This window comes from Rhopalosiphum maidis, chromosome 4, assembly GCF_003676215.2.
Source record: "Rhopalosiphum maidis isolate BTI-1 chromosome 4, ASM367621v3, whole genome shotgun sequence".
In the NCBI taxonomy this organism is placed as follows: Eukaryota; Metazoa; Arthropoda; class Insecta; order Hemiptera; family Aphididae; genus Rhopalosiphum; species Rhopalosiphum maidis.
This window is the reverse complement of record NC_040880.1, coordinates 40,276,843-40,301,092: the sequence shown is the minus strand read 5'-3', so window position 1 is coordinate 40,301,092 and position 24,250 is coordinate 40,276,843. Positions and strand designations below refer to the sequence as shown.

General features: G+C 25.7%; 1 protein-coding gene across 5 annotated transcripts; it reads left to right on the top strand.

Annotated features, from left to right (window-relative positions):
- Positions 1–8,734: 8,734 nt before the first annotated feature.
- On the top strand, positions 8,735–23,614 carry LOC113556421 (TATA-binding protein-associated factor 172). Of its 5 annotated transcripts, none has more exons than XM_026961347.2 (33): positions 8,736–9,022; positions 10,423–10,476; positions 10,662–10,906; positions 10,965–11,111; positions 12,977–13,107; positions 13,370–13,561; positions 14,065–14,226; positions 14,334–14,469; positions 14,547–14,683; positions 14,994–15,259; positions 15,323–15,551; positions 15,620–15,775; positions 15,876–16,011; positions 16,077–16,420; positions 16,714–16,880; positions 16,946–17,063; positions 17,132–17,260; positions 17,389–17,445; positions 17,512–17,616; positions 17,897–18,056; positions 18,147–18,253; positions 19,164–19,431; positions 19,521–19,894; positions 19,957–20,108; positions 20,176–20,525; positions 21,858–21,958; positions 22,015–22,149; positions 22,217–22,365; positions 22,422–22,547; positions 22,613–22,775; positions 22,847–22,983; positions 23,072–23,153; positions 23,219–23,614. In XM_026961347.2, the coding sequence occupies exons 2-33, from the start codon at positions 10,466–10,468 to the stop codon at positions 23,387–23,389; spliced, it is 5,343 nt and encodes a 1,780-aa protein (XP_026817148.1). In that variant the 5' UTR covers positions 8,736–9,022; positions 10,423–10,465; the 3' UTR covers positions 23,390–23,614. The 5 variants fall into 5 exon arrangements, 4 of the variants coding, with proteins under 4 accessions (XP_026817148.1, XP_026817149.1, XP_026817151.1 ...); XM_026961348.2 differs by having other exon boundaries at positions 8,736–9,157; XM_026961350.2 differs by lacking the exon at positions 8,736–9,022 and adding an exon at positions 9,357–9,480.
- The last annotated feature ends 636 nt before the right edge of the window (positions 23,615–24,250 follow it).

Sequence of the window (24,250 nt, the reverse complement as noted above, 5' to 3'; positions counted from 1 at the left end):
TGAGAAAATCGATGAAGTTAAAACAAAATTTGACAATATTTAAACTAATACTCGTAGTTCTCAAAGTTGGAAACTAAAAACAGTCAATTAAAAAGCCATTTTAATTTATTTGAGCAAAATATTATCTCGCTTAAACGCAAAGCACATTCTCCAGCTTTAGATATTAAAACAGATATTAAATGAATTTAATAATTATAAATCAAAAGCTAAAAATGAAATTATGTTTAATTTACCTGGACCTATATAATCCTAAGAACCCTACCTATTTCTCAAATACGGCACAATTAAATTATTTATTTGATGATATTGATTTAAATCTACCAATAATCAAAAATCATGTCGCAACAATCCCTGTTGTCCACTAAAAATCACTCTTTCAAATACCGGTGATACTTTTTCAGTTCTAAGTGGTCAAATAAAACTCCATAGATCACCTAAATGGACTGATATATGTATTTCCTCAGATCGTACTCCTTTGCAACGTGAATTTACCACATTTTCTATTGCTAAATGATTTTAATTTACCATCAACATTTTCTGTAACAAAAATTCTGTTTTCTTTAACAATTTTTCGTTTTTAAATTTTAAACAAATTAATGATGTTTTAAATATAAATACAATTTTGCTCGATTATATCATAACAAACTCTAATTCTTATATATAGTATCATTAAATAGTTAACCTATTGTTAATATTGATTTGCATCACTCTTCATTTATTATTATAAGCTATTCATCGCCCTTTCATTGTGTTAATAACCTAACCAATATTGAAATCATGTTTGACTGGAATAAAGCCAATTATTAACAAATTATTACTAAAATGAGTGCTATGAATTGGGATTGTCTATCACTACAACGATATAAATTCTAATATAAATTTATTTTACTCAAACATTTTTTTTCAATTATAAATTAATTTATTCCAACATTTACATTATCTAATCATTATAATTTCCCTAAATTGTTTAGCCATGAATTACAATGTATTATTAAAGAAAAGAAATGATATAATTTCGCTTTTAAGGAATCAAATCATATTTCTGATTATATACAATTTTCCAACTTTAGAAATAAATTAAAAAAATTAAGAGACAGGAACTATACTAATTCAAATAATGTTAATTATAATAATAGATAAAATGCAAGGTATAAATGACCTTTATGATAATTTTTTTCAAGTAATATATGTATTATATGTAAGTGTTCTATACCCCTATCAAATTTTCCATTTATCACTCAAACCAATGAATTTCTGCATTTATAATATTAATACAATAGGTCTGCAAACATCTTTGATCAACTCAATAATTTAAAACCAAATCTGGCGATGGGCTCTGATAATTTATTAATCAAATTTTTATATGAATGTCGTTTTATTCTTTCACTTCTTATAACTTTTATTTTCAATCAGTCATTTTTAATCTGGTATAATTCCTTATATTTGGAAAACTGAATATATTTCCTCAATTTTTAAGAAAAGTGAACATTTTTCTGTAACAAATTATCGCACCATTTCAAAGATTTCGATATTAACAAAAATATTTTCAAATTTAATGAATAAAACAATATCTCATATCATTAACAATTTTTATCTAATGTTTAACATGATTTTCGTAAAGAACGATCTACTATAACATTTTTAGATATTTTTAAACACAAAATTATCGAGTCTTTTTCAAAAAGATCTCAAATAGATACTGTTTTTACAGATTTCGAAAAATCATTTAATAATTTTGACTATTCACTGCTGATAATTAAATTGAAACATTTTGAAAGGAAAAATATCGAAAACTATATATATTACAACGAAGAGTTAAAAAATAGATCACATATTATTATTTATTAATAAATTACTACCTAAGCATTTTAAACACTAATATTCTGCATATTTGGTGCTATATATCGGTGTAATAATACCATACTTAATTTATAATGATGTCCTCGTTCATTTTGTAGATTCAAAATATTGAATTATTTTAATTTTGTTTGAACTCGCTTACCATATTCATAAAATAATAACTTATAAGCTTTTAATTTCACTGGGATATTCTGTTTTCAATTTGAACCACTAGTATAACGCATAAAACCCCTAATCCCGACCCAACTTTAATTTAATTCATTATATTCATGAATTCCAAATATGAATCGAATGTGCTTCAATATGAATTAAAAATTACAACTTTAGTTTTCATTCCATTCCAGTAGAGACAAGAATATATGTATAGTTATATATAACGGTATAATTTTTTTTTTTTTACTAATATCAAAATGATAACAATTTTATATAATTAATATTAATGCAATGTGCTATATGCAATCGTCGTCAGATATAGCTTCGCATCCGGATGCTACAATAACGACATATTGGTTTTCAACATATTTACGCTAATTGCCAAGGCTAATATATCATAATTTATTTTCTAATGTATTTTTGGATTTATCATTTAATAATATACTTATATTCAAAGTCATTCGCTGTGGGTGGCTGTTAGGGGACATTCAGCTTTTTGTCCATGTTAGTATAGTGTTAGTAAATGGTTCGCCAAATTACCAGTTAATGAACATTTGCTGTAAACGGTAGGTACCAGACGATGCCAACAAATTTATTGTCAACTGTAGTAAGTATAAATACATATATTAAAACAACAATTTATACTCATTGTAATAGACATAGAAATATTGATTTGTTTATAATGTAAAAAAATACAAATAACTATATACATCAATGAAAAGGCATGCAATCTATAATGTAATATTCTAATAAATTTAATATAAGTAAGTAGATAATACATATAAGTAAGCAAATTAGGTGAAAAAAATTCTCATAATATTTATAATTCACGTATTCAATATGTAGGTATGCATAATGATGCACCATGTACAATAATCTAAGTATATTTCGATAGGTATTTATAAATGAAAATGATAAAAATAGTCATAGTCTAAAATTCATTTTTAATTTAATTCAATTTTTATGGCAATATAATAAAGTTTTCATTATCCGCTCCAGCTGCTTCACATTATTATTAAAACCACTTAAATTTAAATACTTAAATATTATATTCAAATTACCTACTAAAAACAAAAATGGTACTTAAGATTTTAAAATTGTCCAAATATTATACAAATATAGCTATATGCTATATTAATATGCTAAAATATTATTTTTATAGAAGATTTGGTAAGTTCTAGATGTTTATATTTATTATTTTGTAAAATTTATAGTTAGGTTAGGTTATCTTTATAATATAGTAACATGTCATTAATTTGTTCATTATTAATTTAATAATTATTAGATACATCATACATACATAGTTTGTTCTTATATACACAGTTTTGTAATAGTTTATAAAAAAAAGATACAGGCATCATGCAATATATATATGTATCACAATTTACTGCAGTGATAGATTCAGACCTTTATAAAATATAAGCAGCTGCCTTGATGAAAAATAACAACAATTAAATTATGGCAGAAAAAAGTATCACATTGAAATGTTGTATAGACTAAAGTTACCAAAACCAACCCCTGCATAATGTTTTAGGTTAATTGTACAAAAAAAGGCCGTTATAATGTTAATTTTTAAGGATCAAATATCATGGATCCTGCGTGCTGCGTGTGAATATATAAAGAACGGGTATTCTCATTTTAATAAATTATTATTGTTAACATGTATACCAGGATAACTCTTACTGTTGGAGTGTTTTGAATATTTTTTATGTCCAACAAGAATTGTATCATAACATTGATAACTACATCTATAAAATTCAGTAGTTGACTTTTCCTGGTGGACCGCAGTATAACAGGCTGTTATTTATTATTGTTAATAATTAGAAGCGTTCCTGTTTTATGGCTGTAAAAAATAATAAATAATAATATATAGAATAATATTTGTTGAAATATTAAATTATAATTTAGTTATTACCCTATAGATAGTATACAATAAGTAGTTTTGTCATACTGTAGATTAGCTATATAATTATAAATTTATAAGGGAAGCAAATTGCTGAGATGACACATTCATATTTGTGTGTAGCATTTTATATAATACGGCTAGAAATAATATGTTTTATTGGAGGGTAGTCGAGTTACGCGACCCATTTCCGTCGTACGTTTATTAGTACGTTATATTATTATTTTACAATATATATTAATTTGTTTGTTAATTTAAATTTACACGTGTTTGGATTACTTTATTATTCTATTCCTTTCAACAATATTGATTTTCAAGACATAATTGATATTATTTAAAATAAAAGTGATTTATTAGATTAAAAAAAAAACTTTTTACATTTTTTACTATAGGTAAGTATTCAAATCAATACATTTTAATTAATTGATAAATCATAATAGATATAGTAATAACAAATAAATAATAAATTTAATATAATTTTATTATTATTATAGTATTCGGCATAATCAAGTTTAATGTTATTCATTTCTATAAATTCTTTATATAACATTAAATTACCTTTATTTTGTCAATTTATTTACTAATTACATACTTGAGTAGGTACACAAATAATAACCTATATTTTAACTTTTAGTCTGTACATGACATTTAATTACTTTTATATTTTGTCAGTATTCATCAATAATTAAACTTTGTCATTTTTTATTCATCCTGGGCCTCGCAAAACTTAAAGACGACTATGCATTTCAAACACTACTATATTATATTCATTTGCGGACGACACAAAAACGTTTTAATCAAGAATCGAACGACGCGGCAAACACGGGCAAAAGGTCGGTGACGGCGATGTTTTCCTTTGAATGACAAATGAAATTATCGCATAGTTACCGCTTATCTGCTCATGAGTCACAAGTATACCGTACATTATTATACAATATGTATATATCAGTAATAAGTACCATGATCAACGAATTTATATTTGATATTTTTCTATTTGTTAATTTTAAAAGAAAATGTTAGTGACTGCCAATCGTTTTTCATCACGTTCCATATTCTCAATGATTTTTTAGAAACTGACCAGTGGCGAGTGGAAAATATTATACTGTTTACTTGTAGTTGGATTTCCGCGTCGTCGGTTAGTCAATCTGAAGATTGACTACCTTTTTCTCCACGTCCGCTATTCCATTCGGTTTTTGATCATACCGTTGTCGCGTCGTCGCGCCGTTTGTAAATGCGTAAAGTGCGACGATATCTCGGTAAAATGAGTCTATAGAATTCTATACGTATATTTACAAGCCACATCACCCATTTTTGAAGGATTTTGCGATGGTGTATCAAGGTAAGACGTACATCGTCCATCAATGTAAGGGGTAATCCACAAGTTAACCATGTTATAGAATGTCTTTTCAGTTTTCAACTGTTATATTTGTAACATATTTTATATATTAATACATTTAAAAAAATACTTTTTTCTTCTGATATATAATATTTTTCTTGATTTAGTGGTGTGCTTCAAAAAAAAACGCAAATTATTGGTACCTAGTGTCGCAGGTATGAACACAAGAGGGGGGAGGTTAAACCCCCTCTGAAATATCAGGAACAAAAAATAAATTACCTGACCTACAAATGAATAGTATAATATTTATGTACATTTTTTTAAAAACCCCCACCGAAATTTTTTCCTGCGTTCGCACCTGTAGTGTCGTAAATTTGCCATTCTATGCTCTGGATTAAATTTATAACCGGTAAGTGCTAGTAAAATCCCTAAAATAGAGTATGATGGTAAACAAATAACATTAAACATGTACATATACTGTATTACTGTAATATATATATTCAGATTAAAATGTATATAATAAATAATAATTAATATTATTTACTACTAACATATCACATCAAACAAAAATAACGGGAACTTGAGTTAACAATTTGAATGCCAGAGGCCGACCTATATAGTACTATGTCTACAGTAATAATTAGAATTGACAATTTTAAAATTAAGGCCGGGGCTATACACCTCGTATTCCGTGTATAGCCCCGGTCTAAGAACACAATGTCTTTCTAGTCGTTAAAATCATACTCTAATATCGTATATTCAAAATAACAATTGACCAAAATAAAACGGTAATCATCATTCATCATGTACATTTTACGTATATACTTTTCATTCTATTTGAATATACTACACTATATTAGTTTGGTAAATAGAATTACTCAATGGTGTGGATTATTTGAATATTTTTCAAATAAGTTACGTTATTCACTCATTAATTTAATTATTCATATATATACATTAAATTAAAATAAAAACCAAAAATATATTTAATACAAATTTGGTTAAAAAAAAAACCAAAAAAAAGAGTTGCAAAAGCATAAAAAATAAGTAGAAGATATGGGTGAATGTATATTTTATTATTTTTATTTTAGATTATAAACATAGCTAAACAATTAAAATAAGGGCTTTATAAAGTTTTGAGTTTGTTTTAAAATAGGTACTCTGCCATCATCCTCATCCTAAAACCTAATAATCAACCTAACTATCAGAAAAATTACTCTCCTTTCAATTCTCTCAATATATTAGAAAAATTCTTATTACAACCCAAATCTTATTCGACTATGCTAATATCTTACCCAACTTATCATAAATCATAAATATAATATAAATTCTTGATGTATTTATTTTTACTCTTAATAATTTATAAAAACTTTAAAACTTTAAATTTTTTTTTTTTAGTTATTAGTTTTTATATTATATATAAAATGGTTTATAAATATTATTATACCTATTAATAACATGTTTATTTTATTTAATTAATGTTTGGTAATTTACTTGAAGTGCCGTTAAGAAGAGCAATTATTTTTCAACGAAATCTTATATAACAATTGACTTTTATCTACTTAAAATACTCCTACGGGTGACATTCATAAATCATAATATAGAGGTAATTGTTTGTTGTTACATACATTTTTTTCTGTCCCAATTAATTTAGGTTTTCTAATTTAAGGTCGGTTGTATATATTTGGTTATAATACTTCTGTTGTAATCGACCTATTCGACCTTTGCACATACCTTTTAAAATACTTTAAATTATTTAATAAATATATAAACAGGGTTAGATACTAATATATCAGATTATCAAAGCTTAATTATAAATTAAAAAAGGTAGACAAGTGGGTACCGTTATGTTGTACATTAAGTATCGAGTGCGTCATTATAATGAGTACGTTAAATTTGAATTCAATAATATTAAATATCATTGTGTAAAAAAAAAAAAAAAGATTCAGAGCGGAGACGGTTTGGCAATCTACATCACTAATAAGAACATTCTAAGATACGATTTTAATATTTCTATAAAAGTAATTTATTTTATTATTAGTATTACCATAACAATGCGATTTCCTAAATATGACTGCCAGCTGTTATAATAACGATAACTATAACGCTATCTAGCGGTATTTGTTAAATAAAATAAGATGTTATACCATACACAAATCAACAGTATAATGTAAGTAATAAAGGTACTACAAATTATTTCAATACATTTATTATATCTTATTATTATTTCATCACTATTTTATTTAAGCTATTAAAGCATTTAAAGCTATTCAAGCTAATAAATAATAATAATCAAATAACCTATAAAAAAAAATTGGGCAAGTAAGTACCACTATACAATAGAACATTTTTTTATCAACATATGCCTATAAAAAAAACTAAAAAAATTTCAAATTTCAAATTTCTATAAATAGCTTTAAAAACTAAAATATTTTGAAAATTATACTATGCTAAATTATATTAATATACACATTTGGTAAATATGTCAAGTTTCTACTCGTTGTTAAAGTTGCACCAAAAAAATATAATCTATTTTGTCAAATGCTGGTTAAAGTCAAATATATTATTTTTCCTTGATATTTCGTTTGTTTTTACCGATCATTTTGAAAAATATTGGGAATTTTTAATTATGACCTTTCCAGAGCACAAATTAGATCCAATTTACTACTACAAACCACCCTTAAAGTTGAAAGTCGAAGCATTTTTTTCAACTATTAACTAATCATGTACACACATGAAAAAAAATACATAATAAAATCAGTAAATTTATGGCTTCGCTCAAAATCTGAAGTAATTATGTCATAAACTAAAATAAAAAAAAATGCTGTAAGATGTATTTATTATTTATTATCTCAGATAACACTAACAGGCAAGAAATTCGTATTGTCTCGTATTTTTCACGGTCGTACTATGATTGTAACCACCACGAACTATGATATACTTATATACTCAATATGCATATCTTAGTTCGTGATTGTAACTCGTTTTTTGGCCACTGTAGCAAACATTAAAATCATATTATTTATGTGATATAGTGTTCTATGATATTATTATATATGATCCAAATAGCAAACGCTACCTTTCCACTTTGGAAATAAAAGCGATAAGATACGTACAATTCGTAATATAAACCTAACGCTTCGCCGACAAGGAATTAAAAGCAAATCGTAACATCCGATTATACCACGCGACACGCAACAATATCGGTTCGATAATATTAAAAAAACGTAGGTTGTATCCAATACCTAAATTTCGCAACTCACATATAAATAGGAAATCGAAATTGTGTAAGAGAACGGAAGTGACACGGACGACGGCTAGCCAACCAAAGATTTAAAAAGAATAGACATACAGCGTAGTGTACGTCACAATTATTCACAATCGCCGTTCGTGGACAGCTCACAGCTGATCAGCTGTTCACCAAACGCGTCCGTTTACCGCCGCCCACCGGTGCAGTCGTTAAAGCGGCATTCCCCGTGGAAATGGCCGCCAGTATAAATGTGACTTTCATCCGGTCGACATGGCCGTCGTCCGCGTCTGTAGTCGCTGTTCGCGAGTTGTCGTAGTTCGCCACGGAGGTAAAGTTTTGCGGTCACCGTTTTGCCGTTCACCGCCCTCTACAAATGGTGGCGGAACGCAGTTGATTCGTCATCGATCCACCCCGACTACGGTATCACGCAGGACGAACTATAAAATAGATCACGCAAACGGAACAACTATAGTCAGTCGAAACGCGTCCCCGCGGATATCAGTTATAAAATGACATAAACGTACGTGATCATCGGAAAATTACAGCTTTATTATAGTACACTCATTACTCGCCTACTATTTAACTGGCGTCGTAACGATGATTAGACAGATCTACCGCTTGTCCATCGACGTGTGACCGATGCGTTATCGATTAGGTAAAAGACCCAAAACGCTGGGAAACCTTTTCAGTATTTAATAATACACAATTCTTCTTTATTTTTTTATCTGGACGTTTTTAATTAATTATTATTATATAATGTTTATTTTATAATTCACGATGTTTGTATTTGTATAGTTTTGATGTTACCAACATTACATTACATTACCATTTTTGTTTATTTACATTTGTTTTTGCCATTTACGGCCATATATACCGCACTACGACCATTATCCGTCACCGGACGACTGTTTCTGGAAAGCAGGTATCCGTGAGTAGTGATTACTGACTAGCGAGACCAAGTATGTCATGAGAAAAAAGGTACACCTCGACTGACCTACTTATTATTATTTATTGTGTAATAACGCGTTTATTACTTGTTACTAATACAGTAATACATTAAACAACATCCAATAGGGAAACAGCATTTGCCTAGCTGTGTTTACCTTTAGAATTTCCGATCTCATAAATCTCCCGTTTTAAAAATGTTCGGTTACCTCTTCTCCACTCGCGGTCTCCCTCCGATTCGGCTGTTGTGCGTTCCTGTGCGTTTTAAGGTGGCTAAACGGCTTTGGTGACTAATGAGACGCCACTGTTAGTCTGCCACCCACCGACTTTTGAACATAGCCAATTAAATACCGTTAACACGCGTGACGCGTATTCGATAGTCGAAGGACACGGCCTCCAAACACATTACCATCGTAAAATATTTTTCGCGAAAAAATTTATTTTTAAAACTCATTTGTTACACGGTGTGATTATATCGTGTCCAAACTATTCAGAAACCGTTCTCTAGACATCCGGTATGATATCATATTAGTATGACACCAAGACATGCATAAAATAATATATTGTTTTAATAAATTATATTAAAACCCATTTAAAATTGAAAATATAGCACTGGTTTAGTACAACATTATTGGTAGTTTTAGTCAAATAATAAATAATGAACATGTACAATTATATACTATTTTGTAAACTACTAATATATGTCATACATGGTCAATTAACCGTGTACTTAATATTTGAAGAAATCAAATATTGCTTTGAAAGCAATGTTTCCTAATATTTTCAATTTGAATGTTTTGAATCTTCATCTAAAAAGTGACTATTTAGTAATTGAGCATTTCTGATCTTTTTAACATTAAAAAAAAATAGTATTTATAAGTAGGTATTCAATAATATAATCTTTACTTATAACCTCAGCATATAATAATAATGTAATTAGATAATTTTACTTCAGCATTAATTTTTTTTTTTCAGGTTTATAGATGATATTAACATTGAAATTTATCAATAATAGAAAATGACTTCAAGGTAATTTTAATTCCATTTAGTATATAACCAACGTTATGACAATATTACAACTTATAAATAAATGTATTAATCATCAAATATTCGTATTTAAATCTAACATTTAGCTATTTAAATAGATACCAACCTATGTTATTTTATACTTGTATTTCTAAATCATTTATCACTTTCAAATAATTTTTTTACAGATTAGATAGACTGTTCATATTATTAGAAACGGGAAGTAGTTCAGTTACAAGAAAAGCAGCAGCAAATCAACTGGGACAAGTGGTGAGGCTACATCCTCATGAACTTAAACCTTTATTAGAACGTATATCTACATATTTACGACATTCATCATGGGAAACTCGTATAGCAGCTTCACAAGCCATTGAAGCTGTAATTAAACAAATTCCTCAATGGTGTCCCAGTGGTTTACCTCCTGTTAAATTAGGTATACAGGATAGTGTTTATTGTTGAAATATTTATTTATATTAATATTATATTTTTAGAACCTTATAGCGATTTACAAGTAGATGAAAAAGAAAATAATGGAAAATTATGTTTTGATACATTTGATTTAACTGCTATAATGAACTGTTCTGCTTTGATGGCTTCCCCAGATATTGAACAAGATAATCCAGTAACATCAGAAAATGGTAATTTCTGACATATTTATGAACATAATTAGTATTTTTTGCATTTTAATCAAATTTAAATGATATACTTGTACATTACTTGTATCAACAATTTTGTAAATATCAGTATCTGATGATTCTTTAATAACTATTTATGTTATTTATAAATATTTCCAATTATCAATTAATTAAATAATCAAATCTATTTTAATTACTTATTATTTATATTTATATTTTAAAATTGGTGTTGGAGTATATTATAATCATAATCTAAACCACAGAATTATTTAATTTGAAACTGCTATCTGAAGTGAGTCATTTGTTGATAAAATGAATATAAGTTTATCATGTTATTATATATATATATATATATATATTACATTAAATATTTTGAAAAATTAAGTTAAGCAAATAATTAGATTTTATATTTTTTTATTTATAATAGATAAAGAAATTGTAATTATATACAATCAAAAACAGTTTTGATTGTTTCAAACAGTAAGCCCCTAGCATGATAAAAAAAAATTATTTGAGTGTAAAGGAATTTAAAATAAATATATTCGTACAATATTATATTACAATTATTACACGATAGATTAAAAAAAAATTCCATTTACTTATAAGTTATGTTACAGCCATAATTTATACATTATTTATACTAATTACGGACTATTTTACTGCAAGACCTCATAAATTATCTATCTTATCAAGAATTGAGTTCATGATTGAGTACCAAAAACAAGTTGTATTTTTTATTTTTATGCTAAAAAATCTTAATTTTAGTTTTTTGTTTCATAATATGTTCATGGTGGATAAGACCGTCATCTTGTTTTTTTGTATGGCAAATGACATCTTAAAATGTTATTTTTACTATTGTTCTTTATTAACTTTATTTTGGTCAACATTGGTTAGAACCTTTTTTTCGTGAGCATTATCCAGCAAAATTGTCTTTTTTAATAAATCATGAATAGGAAATACTTTTGTATTGTTATTTGAAATAATTACTTATTTATTTATTTATTTTTTATTATTATTATTTTTAATTAATCCACGGCAACAAAGGCCATTGGATGGTTTTTATTCATTTGTAGAGGGGAGGAACGGTAAGTTGAAACACGTTTTTTGTATGTGTGGCAAGGATTTGTCACTAAAATCCTGGGGGGTCACCCATCCGGGAGCTAGCAACACTGGCCGATACATATACTCCGAGCGTTTCCGCAGTTGAGTGTATGATCGCACCACACCAAGCTACAATTACTTATTTTATTTAAAGCCTGAATCATGAATCTTGATTCAAAAATGTTCAAAATATCCATTATTAATCAATAACATAATCACTTATTAAAATTGATAACTTTTAGTATGTTTATTTTTTTAAAGTAAAAATATAATAAAATGTGTAAAGCTGTACAAAATAATTTTAAAACTATAGTCTATTCAAAATAAAAAACATAGTCAGCGGCGACCAGTTTACGTTGGGCAGCAGTTAGACAACACCTGTTTGTCCTAACCTATCTGTTTGTGTGCTGTGTTAAGCCACCCCCATGCACAGTAGTCGGCTGCCAACTGTGTTTCTTATTTAGAATAGATTATAATATTATAATAAAGTATCAAAGTATTTGAATAATAATAATAATATTATTATTATTTATATATTTCTATCATGTAGTCAAAAGGCGTCAAACGACATCTGATTAAAAGATTATTCGATGACTTTAATGAAGTCAACAGACTTTATACAGTTTAAAGTTCAAGTTATTTTTTAAAACTTTTTTGTGCTTCCAAGTCATATACAAATATAACATGTTTAATGTATTCAATTTAATATACTAAGGTCGTTAAATAAATATTATGAATGATAATAATGTTTATATTTTATTTTATAGATGCTGAAAAAATTATTAAAGATCAACAAAAAATTATTAACAAAACTTTGGGACTTGAAATTATTGGTTCAGAAATTATTACTTCAGATGATATAATGATTTCATCAATTCCTAGTCAACCCAACTTAAAAGTTAGTAATTAGTATTTACTAAATAGTATATTATATCATGAATATTAGAATTCAAGAACCTGTATTCGCATTTATAAAACAACTCGGTTATGAACTTGTTAAATAAATCTCACGAACTGTGAATGCATTATATACTACATTTTAATTACAATATTTGTATTACATATCAACTAAATTTTAAATTTCTAAATAATGTATTTTATATTAATTTAAACTAATTAATAAGGTTGTTAATTTTTTATCACATGTATTTATTTTTTAGAGACAATTGAGTGATGTAGTAAAAACAGATACTGATTTAAATAAAAGTTCGAGAGAAACTAATTGTGATAGACGAAAAGCTCGCCAAAATGAGCTGAATAACAAAATAATGAGATCAGTATCTTTAGATGGTGGTTATACTGAAGCTTCAAATTCATACAAAAAAATTAAATTAATTGATAATAATGAAGAGGTAATCTTAGAATTGTATTACACTAACATTAAAGATAATTTAAGTTTAAAATTAATTCAACCCCCCGTATTGCATTGCCAACTTGTACTATTTCTCATTTTTGCTTAGCGTTCTTACTAACTTTTCTTTTTACTCAGCTCTTAAGGGTCAGCATAAAAAATCATAAAGGACTTAGCTGACTAGGCAAATATTGTATATGTTTTCTAATTTTTACAAAAAAAGCACAATTTTTTTTTTGAATTTTCGAATTTTTTTTACTTAAAAATCTTATTTGAATTATTACTTATTTTTATATTTTAATTATATCAATTATATTGATTTAATTTAAAATTTAAAAAAAAAACTAAATTTGTCTATTTTTCAGATTAATTTATAATTATGTTTAAGTAGCTATATTATACTAAAATGTCTATAGTTAAAGTATAAAATTGCAAAATAAAAATATTCCCTTGATATAAAATTATATGTATATACTTATTCTTTTTTTATTTTTTTTAATAAAGATTGAAAATGATTGGCCCTTTAAAGATTTTATAAATACTTTACTTAAAGACTTATTCAATACTAAATGGGAAATACGTCATGGTGCTGCAACAGCTATTCGTGAAATTATTAAACACCATGGTCGAGGTGCTGGAAAAGCTTGTAATTTACCTTCAGACCAAGTATGTTAAATTAATGTCATGTATATACTATAAGTGTGATTATAATTATTAATAATCAATATTTATATCTACATTATTATAATTATTAATTTTTAATTTATTATTAGATGGAAAACCATCATCAAGCATGGTTAGAAGATGTGGGACTAAGACTTTTATGTGTTCTTGCATTGGACCATTTTGGAGATTTTCTTGGTGATCAAGTAGTAGCTCCTGTTAGAGAAACATGTGCTCAAGCTTTAGGTATGTAAACCTACTTAAATACTTAATTATTTTAAAAACAGAATAACACTAAAATATTATGTTTATGTAAATCATAGGTTTTGTTGTTAAATTAATGTCTGAAGAAAATGTTTTAAACATAATTCATGTACTTATACAACTTATTCAACACTCTGATTGGACAACCAGACATGGTGGATTATTAGGACTGAAGTATTTATTAGTTGTTAGAAAAGTAAGTTATTAAATATTAATACTATTAAGTATTTTACACATTTTTTTCTATTTCTTTGTAAATAAATTAAAATAATGTTCGTATTGGTTACAAATTATGTTCATTTTATTACTTAGTAGTAAAGAAACCACTCAGAAACAAGACTTAAATTTCTAATTCAAATATTTCTTTTTAAAAGAAAAAATTACAAACACTATTCTTAACATTTTTTTTATTAATTAAAACTATGAGTTAAACATTTTTTATTTTTGGCTTCAATCCTCCTTGTCTTCTATATATTCATAATTTATTTAACATTTTCTTTTTTCAGGATATCATTGAAAAAATATTACAGTTATCTTTTCCATATATATCTAAAGCTCTTAAGGATACAGTAGATGATGTTAGTGCTGTAGCTGCATCTGCTTTATTGCCAATAGTTGATTCTATGATTAAATGTGATGAAAAATGGGCATCTGATGTAATATCCATTTTGTGGCAAATGTTGGCTGTTCAAGATGATTTAACTGCATCTTGTTATAACTTCATGACTTTATTAGCTGCATTGTTTAGCCTTCCGTCTGGTAAATTATTAACGTAAGTTTAATAATAGTTTTCATAATTTATTAATAAAAAACTAAGAGTTTATTTTTCATTTAGAAACGAACCAATCATTCATGTTTTACCTCGGCTTTGGTCATTTTTAACACATAATGCAACTCAAGTACGATTAGCAACTATGAAATCCTTAATGACATTAACTTCAACTCCACAATTATCGTATGCTGATAATATTGAGGATATAAAATTACTTCAAGATGCTATGAGGCATATTTTTCAGAGAGCAATGTCTGAACCAGATATAGAAATACAACAAATTATAAAAAAAGTATGTTTTCCATAAATTGTTGAACTATTTAGATAATTTTTTAGTTATTTAATTTATTTTTAATTTAGGTTTGGACTAATTTAATAATAAATAGTAGCCTAACAGCTCTTTTAAATGCTGCTTGTCCATACATAGGATTGTGGTTGGCAATGACCATGCAATCAGAAAAAATACCTTTTGATTCATCTAGTATTATTCAACATATTCTAACTGGACCTAATAAAGTAATAATTATATTCTTAATATGTATCTAAATCCTAAATACTGTTTTTTCTTAATATAAATATTAAATGTTTTAACTTTACTTTGGGTTTTATAATCAAGGTAGATAATGTATCTAGCTTTGCAAGCGAGACAAATATAGATGTCAAATACTATATCGGCGGAAGTGAGGCTATCCCTGCTGAACAAAGAGAAAAAAATGCCATTAGAGCAAGACATTTAGGTGCAGAAATGTTAGGTATGTTTTCTATTTATAAATAAATTTATAAATACTTATTAATATAAATGTAAATTTGATTTTAGGTTTATTATCTTGTTATATTATAAAACCTGCACCAAATATTTGTTATACAAATGAAGATGAATCACCTGTAACATGCTATACAAAATTATTAATCAGTAATTTAGAATCTAATGTAGCTATGCAACAAAAGATTACTTCTATGGTAATATCAGAATGGTGTAAATTACAAAAATTAGATAGTTTAGCTTCAAAAATATTAGCTGAAAAAGTAACAGATTGTATGAATCGTATGATTTACTATGATGAAATGTCATTTTCTATAACAAAGCTTATACAAGACGCTCACGATTTTCTTTCATCATTGAAACATTATAAATTGACAACTCCACAACATTTAAACCAGGTAAATTTCAAGTAAATATTGAATATTTTAATAATTATTTATTTATACAATTTCGTAACTAACGTGTTACATAATATTCAATAATACATATACATATTATATATATCTATTTAAAAATATAATTATTTCTTTATCAAATAACCAAATTTCTGTGATATTACTCTATGGTTTAATCTAAAAATAATTTTTGTTAGGAATAAATGACTAATTTTAATTTTACCTTATTAAAACAATCATAATATATTAAATTATAATTAGATATAAATATAAAATTGACAAACATTTTATTTAAGATTGTAACTTTGGAACACATTGAACTTCTTACTGGACCAGAAACTGGAATATTGATTTCATCACAAAAACTCAAACCAAAAATATTTGATCAACTTGAAGATAGGCGTCTTTCATTGAATCAGGCACATAAGCTTATACATTCTGAACTCATGTCTTTAACTACATCGTAAATAATACATTTTTATACTTTTTTATTTTATATTTATAGCTTTATATTGTTATTCAATTTAGGACTAAAGCTTCATTAGCAGGTGCATTAACAATGCTTCAATGTTTACCAGAAAAAATACGACCTATTGTTAAACCATTAATGGAATCTATTAAAAAAGAATCAAATGAAATGTTACAAGTAATATATTAAATATTTATTTCAATTTGATTAATTAATAATTAATTTTTTTAAATTATCTGTTTTAGCGCTGGTCAGCTGATCATTTAGCTATTTTGATGGATTTATGTATTAATCGTTCTTCATGTCCTAACACAACTATAATAAACAACCTATGTTCTTTTTTATGTGTTGATCCAGAATTTACACCTAAAATAGTAATTAAAATATCATCTAAAATTAATTAATATTTTTATTTAATTGCACAATATTATTTTATATATGTAAAATTGTTAGTATATTATTTAATGTAAAATTTACAATTAATATATTCTGTTTATTTTAGGGTACTGATGATAGAGTAAAATATCAATTAATTCTCATGCATCAGAAATTATTACAAGTAAATATACATATATATATTATTTTCAATTATTAAATATTCATTAATAAAATTATTTTATTACAGAATGCAGAAAAATTATTAATGAAACGTACTGGACAGCGAGGATCGGGAAGACCACCAATACACTGTGATATAAATGTAGAAATTGTGTTAAGCGACAAAGATCAGGTTATTATTGTATTTAAATTTTAAACTGAAATTTACACAATACTATGGAGTTTTAATATCTAACTGCTCGATTCAATGTACATATGAATAGAAATATTAGAATACCATTGTGGCTCAATGTCTGTATTTAATATAGAGTCAATCATATTTTTATCTTATTATCAATACATTTTGACTCTTTCTATGTAACCTTATAAAACAAAATTATATTTTAATTGTATAAAAAAACCACTATTATTTCCTAAACTATATATTAATTAAATGTGTTCAAATGTTACAGGAACAAAAACTTAGCAATAATATACAAAAAAGAGGAGCATCATATGCTTTACAAACTATTTGCTCATATTTTAGTGAACATTTAGAAAGTAAATTGCCAAGGCTAATTGAAATAGTTTATAACAGCATAAAAAATATACAATTTCCAATAAATGATCCAAGTGAGTTCCATAGATAAAAAATAAATAATTGAATATACAAAGCAAAAGTATTAAATTCATTTTTTGTATTCTTTATTATTAACATTTTAGATATGAATACTTTAAAAGAAAAAGATGAAGAAGCACAAGAATTAATAAAAAACTTACAAGTGTTTGAAGTAGTCTGTTCAAAAATGCACAAATGTTTTGTTCCAAAGGTAATAATAATTTAACTAAAATTATTATTAACTTATAGGAGGTGAACTGTTTGAAATAATCTGTACTTAAGTAAATAGTAAATACTATCAATTTTGATATTCAAAAATCAAAATTAATAAATTTGATTTTTCTAAATTTAAATTTGTTGTTGATGTGTTGTACAAATATAGAAAGAGACAACATGCAGGCAATGATATCCTCTTAAATAATTTATCATATTTATTAAAATATTTTCAACGTGCAATTAAAAGAAAATTTGTTCTACATTTTAATGTATAGTAGCATTGATTATATAACAGACAGATAGGCACGGTTTAGGGATTTTTAATAACTGTAATTTTATTCATAATAGCTGCTTATAAGTAATGTCATATGAATGAACATTATATTATTATTATTGTTGATAAAAAATAAAACGTATTCCTTGACCGTCTTGTAACAATGACAGAAACAGCAATAACCCAATATCTTCTTAGTATCACCATAGATTATAGAATAAATACTAAATAGTTTATAAAGTTTAATAACATATTTTGAAGTATAATAATATACCTAATTACTAAAATTATTATTTTTATTTTAACTTTGTCTGTTTATTTTTAATATTTCTAAATTGCTATAAATAAAACTTATAAGGAACGTGGCATTTAATTTTCAAGGTTATAAGTTTTCACTTGTAAAATATAATTCTACAGTATAAAAATGGAAATCAAATAAATTAAGTCAAAAAATGTTGATAAATAGCACAAAACATTTTTAAAACTATATCATGGCTAGAAAATGTTGATATAAATATTTGGTAAAAGTGTCTTATAATCATTCTGAAATAATATTTTATCTTTAGTGATGACTTTTTAAATCATATTATTTTGTTATTAAATGTATAAACTAATTATTTATTTTTTCTAGCTTCTGGAGTTATTGCCAATTTTTTCCAAACTTCTTGTTCATCCATATTCTGCTGTTAGACATATTAGTGCCCGCTGTTTAGCTGCATCGGTCGAGTTAGGTTCCGTAATTACAATGACAACTATTATAAATGATGTTTTGCCTCTCCTCGATGCTCCTGACAATGATGTTAAACGGAAAGGAGCTATTGAAGCAGTGGTGTGTATTGTTGACAAGTTGCAATTTGACATTGTTCCTTACATTGTCTTATTAATCATTCCACTTTTAGGTAAATTAAATTAATTATATTCTACTTATAAATTATTTATTAATGAAAAAACGTTTTATTGTATTTTAATGTTGGTGTTATAATATTAGGTCGATTATGTGATCAAGAAGAAAGTGTTCGTAAAATGTCTTCACAGTGTTTTGCTACTCTGATTCAGTTAATGCCACTCGATGGCAGTGTACCTGTTCCTCCAAATTTAAGTGATGAAACAAATATATTAATTCAATCACAAAGACTATTTTTAGATCAACTTTTTAATCCTAATCAAATAAGTGATTTTAAAGTGCCGATTATGATAAATGCTAAATTAAGATCTTATCAACAGACAGGAATAAATTGGTTAGCTTTTTTAAATAAGTATAAATTACATGGAATTTTATGTGATGATATGGGCTTAGGAAAAACCATACAATCACTATGTATACTTGCTAGTGATCATTACAATAAAAATGAAAAGCATAAGGTAATAAATGAACAATTAATTATTTCATTTTATCTTATTGTTATATTCAAGAATTATTTTAGGAAACTGGTAGTCCAGATTCAGTTCCTTTGCCATCTATAGTTGTATGTCCTCCTACATTAATTGGACATTGGACTCATGAAGTACAAAAATTTATTCCAAAAAACATATTGAGACCATTACAATACTCTGGATTACCTGTAGAAAGACAAAAGTAAAATATATATATTATTATTCTACAATATATTGTAATTTTAATAAATTCTAAAATGTTATTTCAGATTAAGAACTTATGCAGATGATTATAATTTATTTATAGTGTCTTATGATATTGTACGTAAAGATATAGATTTTTTTTCAAAAATAAAATTCAATTATTGCATATTAGATGAATGTCATATAATAAAAAATGGAAAGACTAAAGCAAGTCAAGCCATTAAACAATTAAAAGCAAACCATCGTTTAGTATTATCTGGCACTCCAATTCAAAATAGTGTATTAGAATTATGGTCATTATTTGATTTTTTAATGCCCGGATTTTTGGGAACAGAAAAACAATTTGCTGCCAAATATAGCAAACCAATTTTAGCAAGTCGTGATGCAAAGTGTTCATCAAAGGAACAAGAAAATGGTAAGTAAAATGTTTATACTTGTAATCAAACATTTCATATTATTTACTCAGGTAATTTAAATAATATATAAGTTACAACCATTCAAATTATTTAATAATAATAATAATAATACTTATACATATTATATGTACATATATATTTATTTAAATATTATAATATTGTTATATTATACTGTGGTAGTTTAACAATGTCATTAGACATTTAATGAATTATGAATCAATAGTAGGCAAATAATCTTTTAAATCTGATTTAGTAGTCCATGATTTTTCATACAAAGAACAAAAAATTGTATTTGTTATTTAAATGGAATTTCAAAAAAGATGTATTATAAGTAAATTTTATTATTGTTAAAATATCTTTAGAAGACTATCTTTGTATGTGTTGTCTCTGTTTTCCAAACATACAACATACCAAATTCAGTAAAACCAATTGTATATTTTAGTTTTCATATTAGAGTAAATTGACTTATTATCAAAGTTAAAGGTAAAAACATTATCTGTCCTTAGGTATTAGTTTTTTTGATATTTTAATTTATAAGCTAGATATGAATATTGAAAATATTTTAAGTTAAAAAATTCTCAATTCTACTTAAACATTAAAATATTGAATAATACCAACACTTAAAGATAATGTCCTTACCATTAACTTTAATATATTGTATATTAGTAAAACAAAATCAAAACATGTAAGGGTAACATCCTACTAAGTATAAAATTGTATCAACAACAAAATCAAGTCAAGTTTTTAAATTTTAATATTATATAGCCTGCTGCAGTAACACTTTTACAATGACTCATAATTAGATAACCATAAAAAATATTTAAAAATCATAATAGCTTTATTAAGTAAATCATCTTTTTCATTTAGTCATTAACTTTTTTGTTTATATTATTTTATTTTAATACATTTTTTAAACATGAATATATAATTATATATATATATCTAAAATAATTTGATTTTAAGGATTTAATACTTACATAATTAAATATTCATTCCCTATCATATCACTTTCTATTTGAAATAATTAATGGACTTGCTAAAATTTATAGAACCTTGTTTCATAAAGTAATGATCCAAAATTGATGATTTAACCATATACTACTCTAAAAACATAATCTCTCACTAAATTTAATTAAAATAATATAGTTGATTTTGTTATTTATATATTCTAAAGAATTGTAAATTCCCCTAAAAATATCACTAATTACATAGAAATATATTTTTTTCTACTTTTTTAAACATCCTTTTATCTATTTTCAATCATTACAACAAAACGCATGCATATGATATAAACATAAAATAAATTCCGTATATTCTTATTAATTTCTTAGGTGTTTTAGCAATGGAAGCTTTGCATCGTCAAGTTTTACCATTCGTTCTGCGTAGAATGAAAGAAGATGTTTTAAGTGATTTACCAGCTAAAATTACTCAGGTAAATAAAAAATTAAAAGAAAAAAAAAGTCTTAAACAATTATATTTTATGTGCAGGATTACTATTGTGATTTGAGTCCTATTCAACAACAACTTTATGAAGATTTTTCAAAAACACATATACACAAACATTTATCAGATACTGAAACTGATAAAAAATCTCATCCTCCTAATAAAAATAATATTCTTCAAGTAAGTTATTTAATTATTTTAGATTTTTATTTATGAAATGATTTAATATTAATTATATTTTTTATAGGCACTGCGTTATTTACAAAATGTATGTAATCATCCAAAATTAGTGCTTACTCCACAACATCCTCAGTATTCTAATATAACTAAACAAATTTTAGAATCTAATTCTAGTCTAACTGATATTCAACATGCTGCAAAATTACCAGCCTTAAAGTGAGTAATTAATTTTGTTGTTTGAATACTTTCTATTCTATGAATTATTATTTTAGACAACTTTTAATGGACTGTGGTATTGGATTAGTCAGTAATGATGAAACTGTCATAAGTCAACACAGAGCTTTAATATTTTGTCAACTTAAATCCATGTTAAATATCATTGAAAATGATCTCTTTAAGTAAGTTATATTTTTTAATTTTATTTAATTATTAAATTATTAAAATAAATGTAATATATTATTAGGGCTCATATGCCAAATGTAAGTTACCTTCGTCTTGATGGTAGTGTGCCTGTTTCACAACGATATTCACTTGTTAATCGTTTTAATGCTGACCCGTCCATTGATACTCTTATAATGACCACTCAAGTGGGAGGATTGGGTCTAAATTTAACTGGAGCAGATACTGTATGATATATTATTTATTACCTATTTTAAAATTAAACTAATGTACTTAATAAAATAATTATTTACTGTAGGTAATTTTTGTAGAACATGATTGGAGTCCTATGAAAGATCTACAAGCAATGGATCGAGCACATCGTATTGGTCAGAAAAAAGTAGTAAATGTATACCGTTTAATTACAAGATCAACGCTAGAAGAAAAAATAATGAAGTATATATTATTGTGATCAATAAAATAATAAAATTTAAACCATTGACTGATATATTATTTAATATTTTATGTTTATCAATATGTTTAGCTTTCAAAAGTTTAAGCTGAAGACTGCTAACACAGTAATATCTTCTGAGAATTCAAGTCTTCAAACAATGGGAACTGATAAAGTAAGTGTCAACTTTTTGTCGGGAAATATTAAAATATATTAATTGACACTCATTATTTTCTTCAGTTATTAGATTTATTCTCATTGGATGATCCGTCGAAAGAAAAAAAGAAAACCAATTCTTCATATGGTTCCATTAAATCTGTTCTTGAAACTTTGCCAGAACTCTGGGATGCCAAAATTTATGATGATGAATATGATTTAAATGGTTTTATTCAGACTCTAAATAATACCTGATCCTACTATGAATTTGATTTTATATTGTTATTTATTTAACATTATGTTTTTTTTTTAATTATGATAATAATTTATACCTAGTGAAAACAAACCAAAAATTAGGCTTTTAGATTTATAATTCTTGGATGTAACTATAATTATTTAACATATTGATTGCTTATAGTATTTTGTACTCATAATGTAATAAATTTTTTTGTATTGTAGACATTTTGATTACAAACAATCTTCGTGTACTAATGTAATAAATCATATTTTACTTAAAAGTAATGGGAAGTGTGTATTATTTCATTGAAAAAAATTAAAAGGATACTTAAATATCAAATCAAATTTTATTCACTAAATCCTGTGCTTGTCCACATTGCTTTACATTTCTATAACATAAGTCCAAAATAAGACCTATTCATTATATTTTGAATTCTGGGTGGAGGATGAATATATTTTTATAACTGAGGTGGTTTCAATAAAAATTTTACACTTATTTGAATAATATTTAAATAAGTTAAAAAAATATATTTCAATCACAACTTTATTTCTATGTTCCTAACCATAGGCGCAAATAGGGAAGCGCTTAGAGGGTATTGGCACCCCTAATTTTAAAAGTAGCACCCTCAAATACTTTTTTTATATCACAATCAATAGCATTAATATAAGATACTAGTAATATCATATTCAACACTATGCCCGGAAATTGAAGAGCCTAAGCACCCTCAGTTTTTTTATTGAAATTGTGCCTATGTTCTTAACTTCTGTCTTTCATAGTGTCACTTTAGATCACACAATGGTTCTGTGATACTTGATACTATGATATTCTATGACAGTATTCACCTGTCATTAACTAATTAGTTAATCATGGTATTCACC

Coding starts and splice junctions, on each gene's coding strand:
- LOC113556421 (XM_026961347.2), top strand. Junction 13,108..13,369: donor CTAGTCAACCCAACTTAAAA/GTTAGTAATTAG, acceptor TTTATTTTTTAG/AGACAATTGAGTGATGTAGT. Junction 15,260..15,322: donor CCGTCTGGTAAATTATTAAC/GTAAGTTTAATA, acceptor TTTTTCATTTAG/AAACGAACCAATCATTCATG.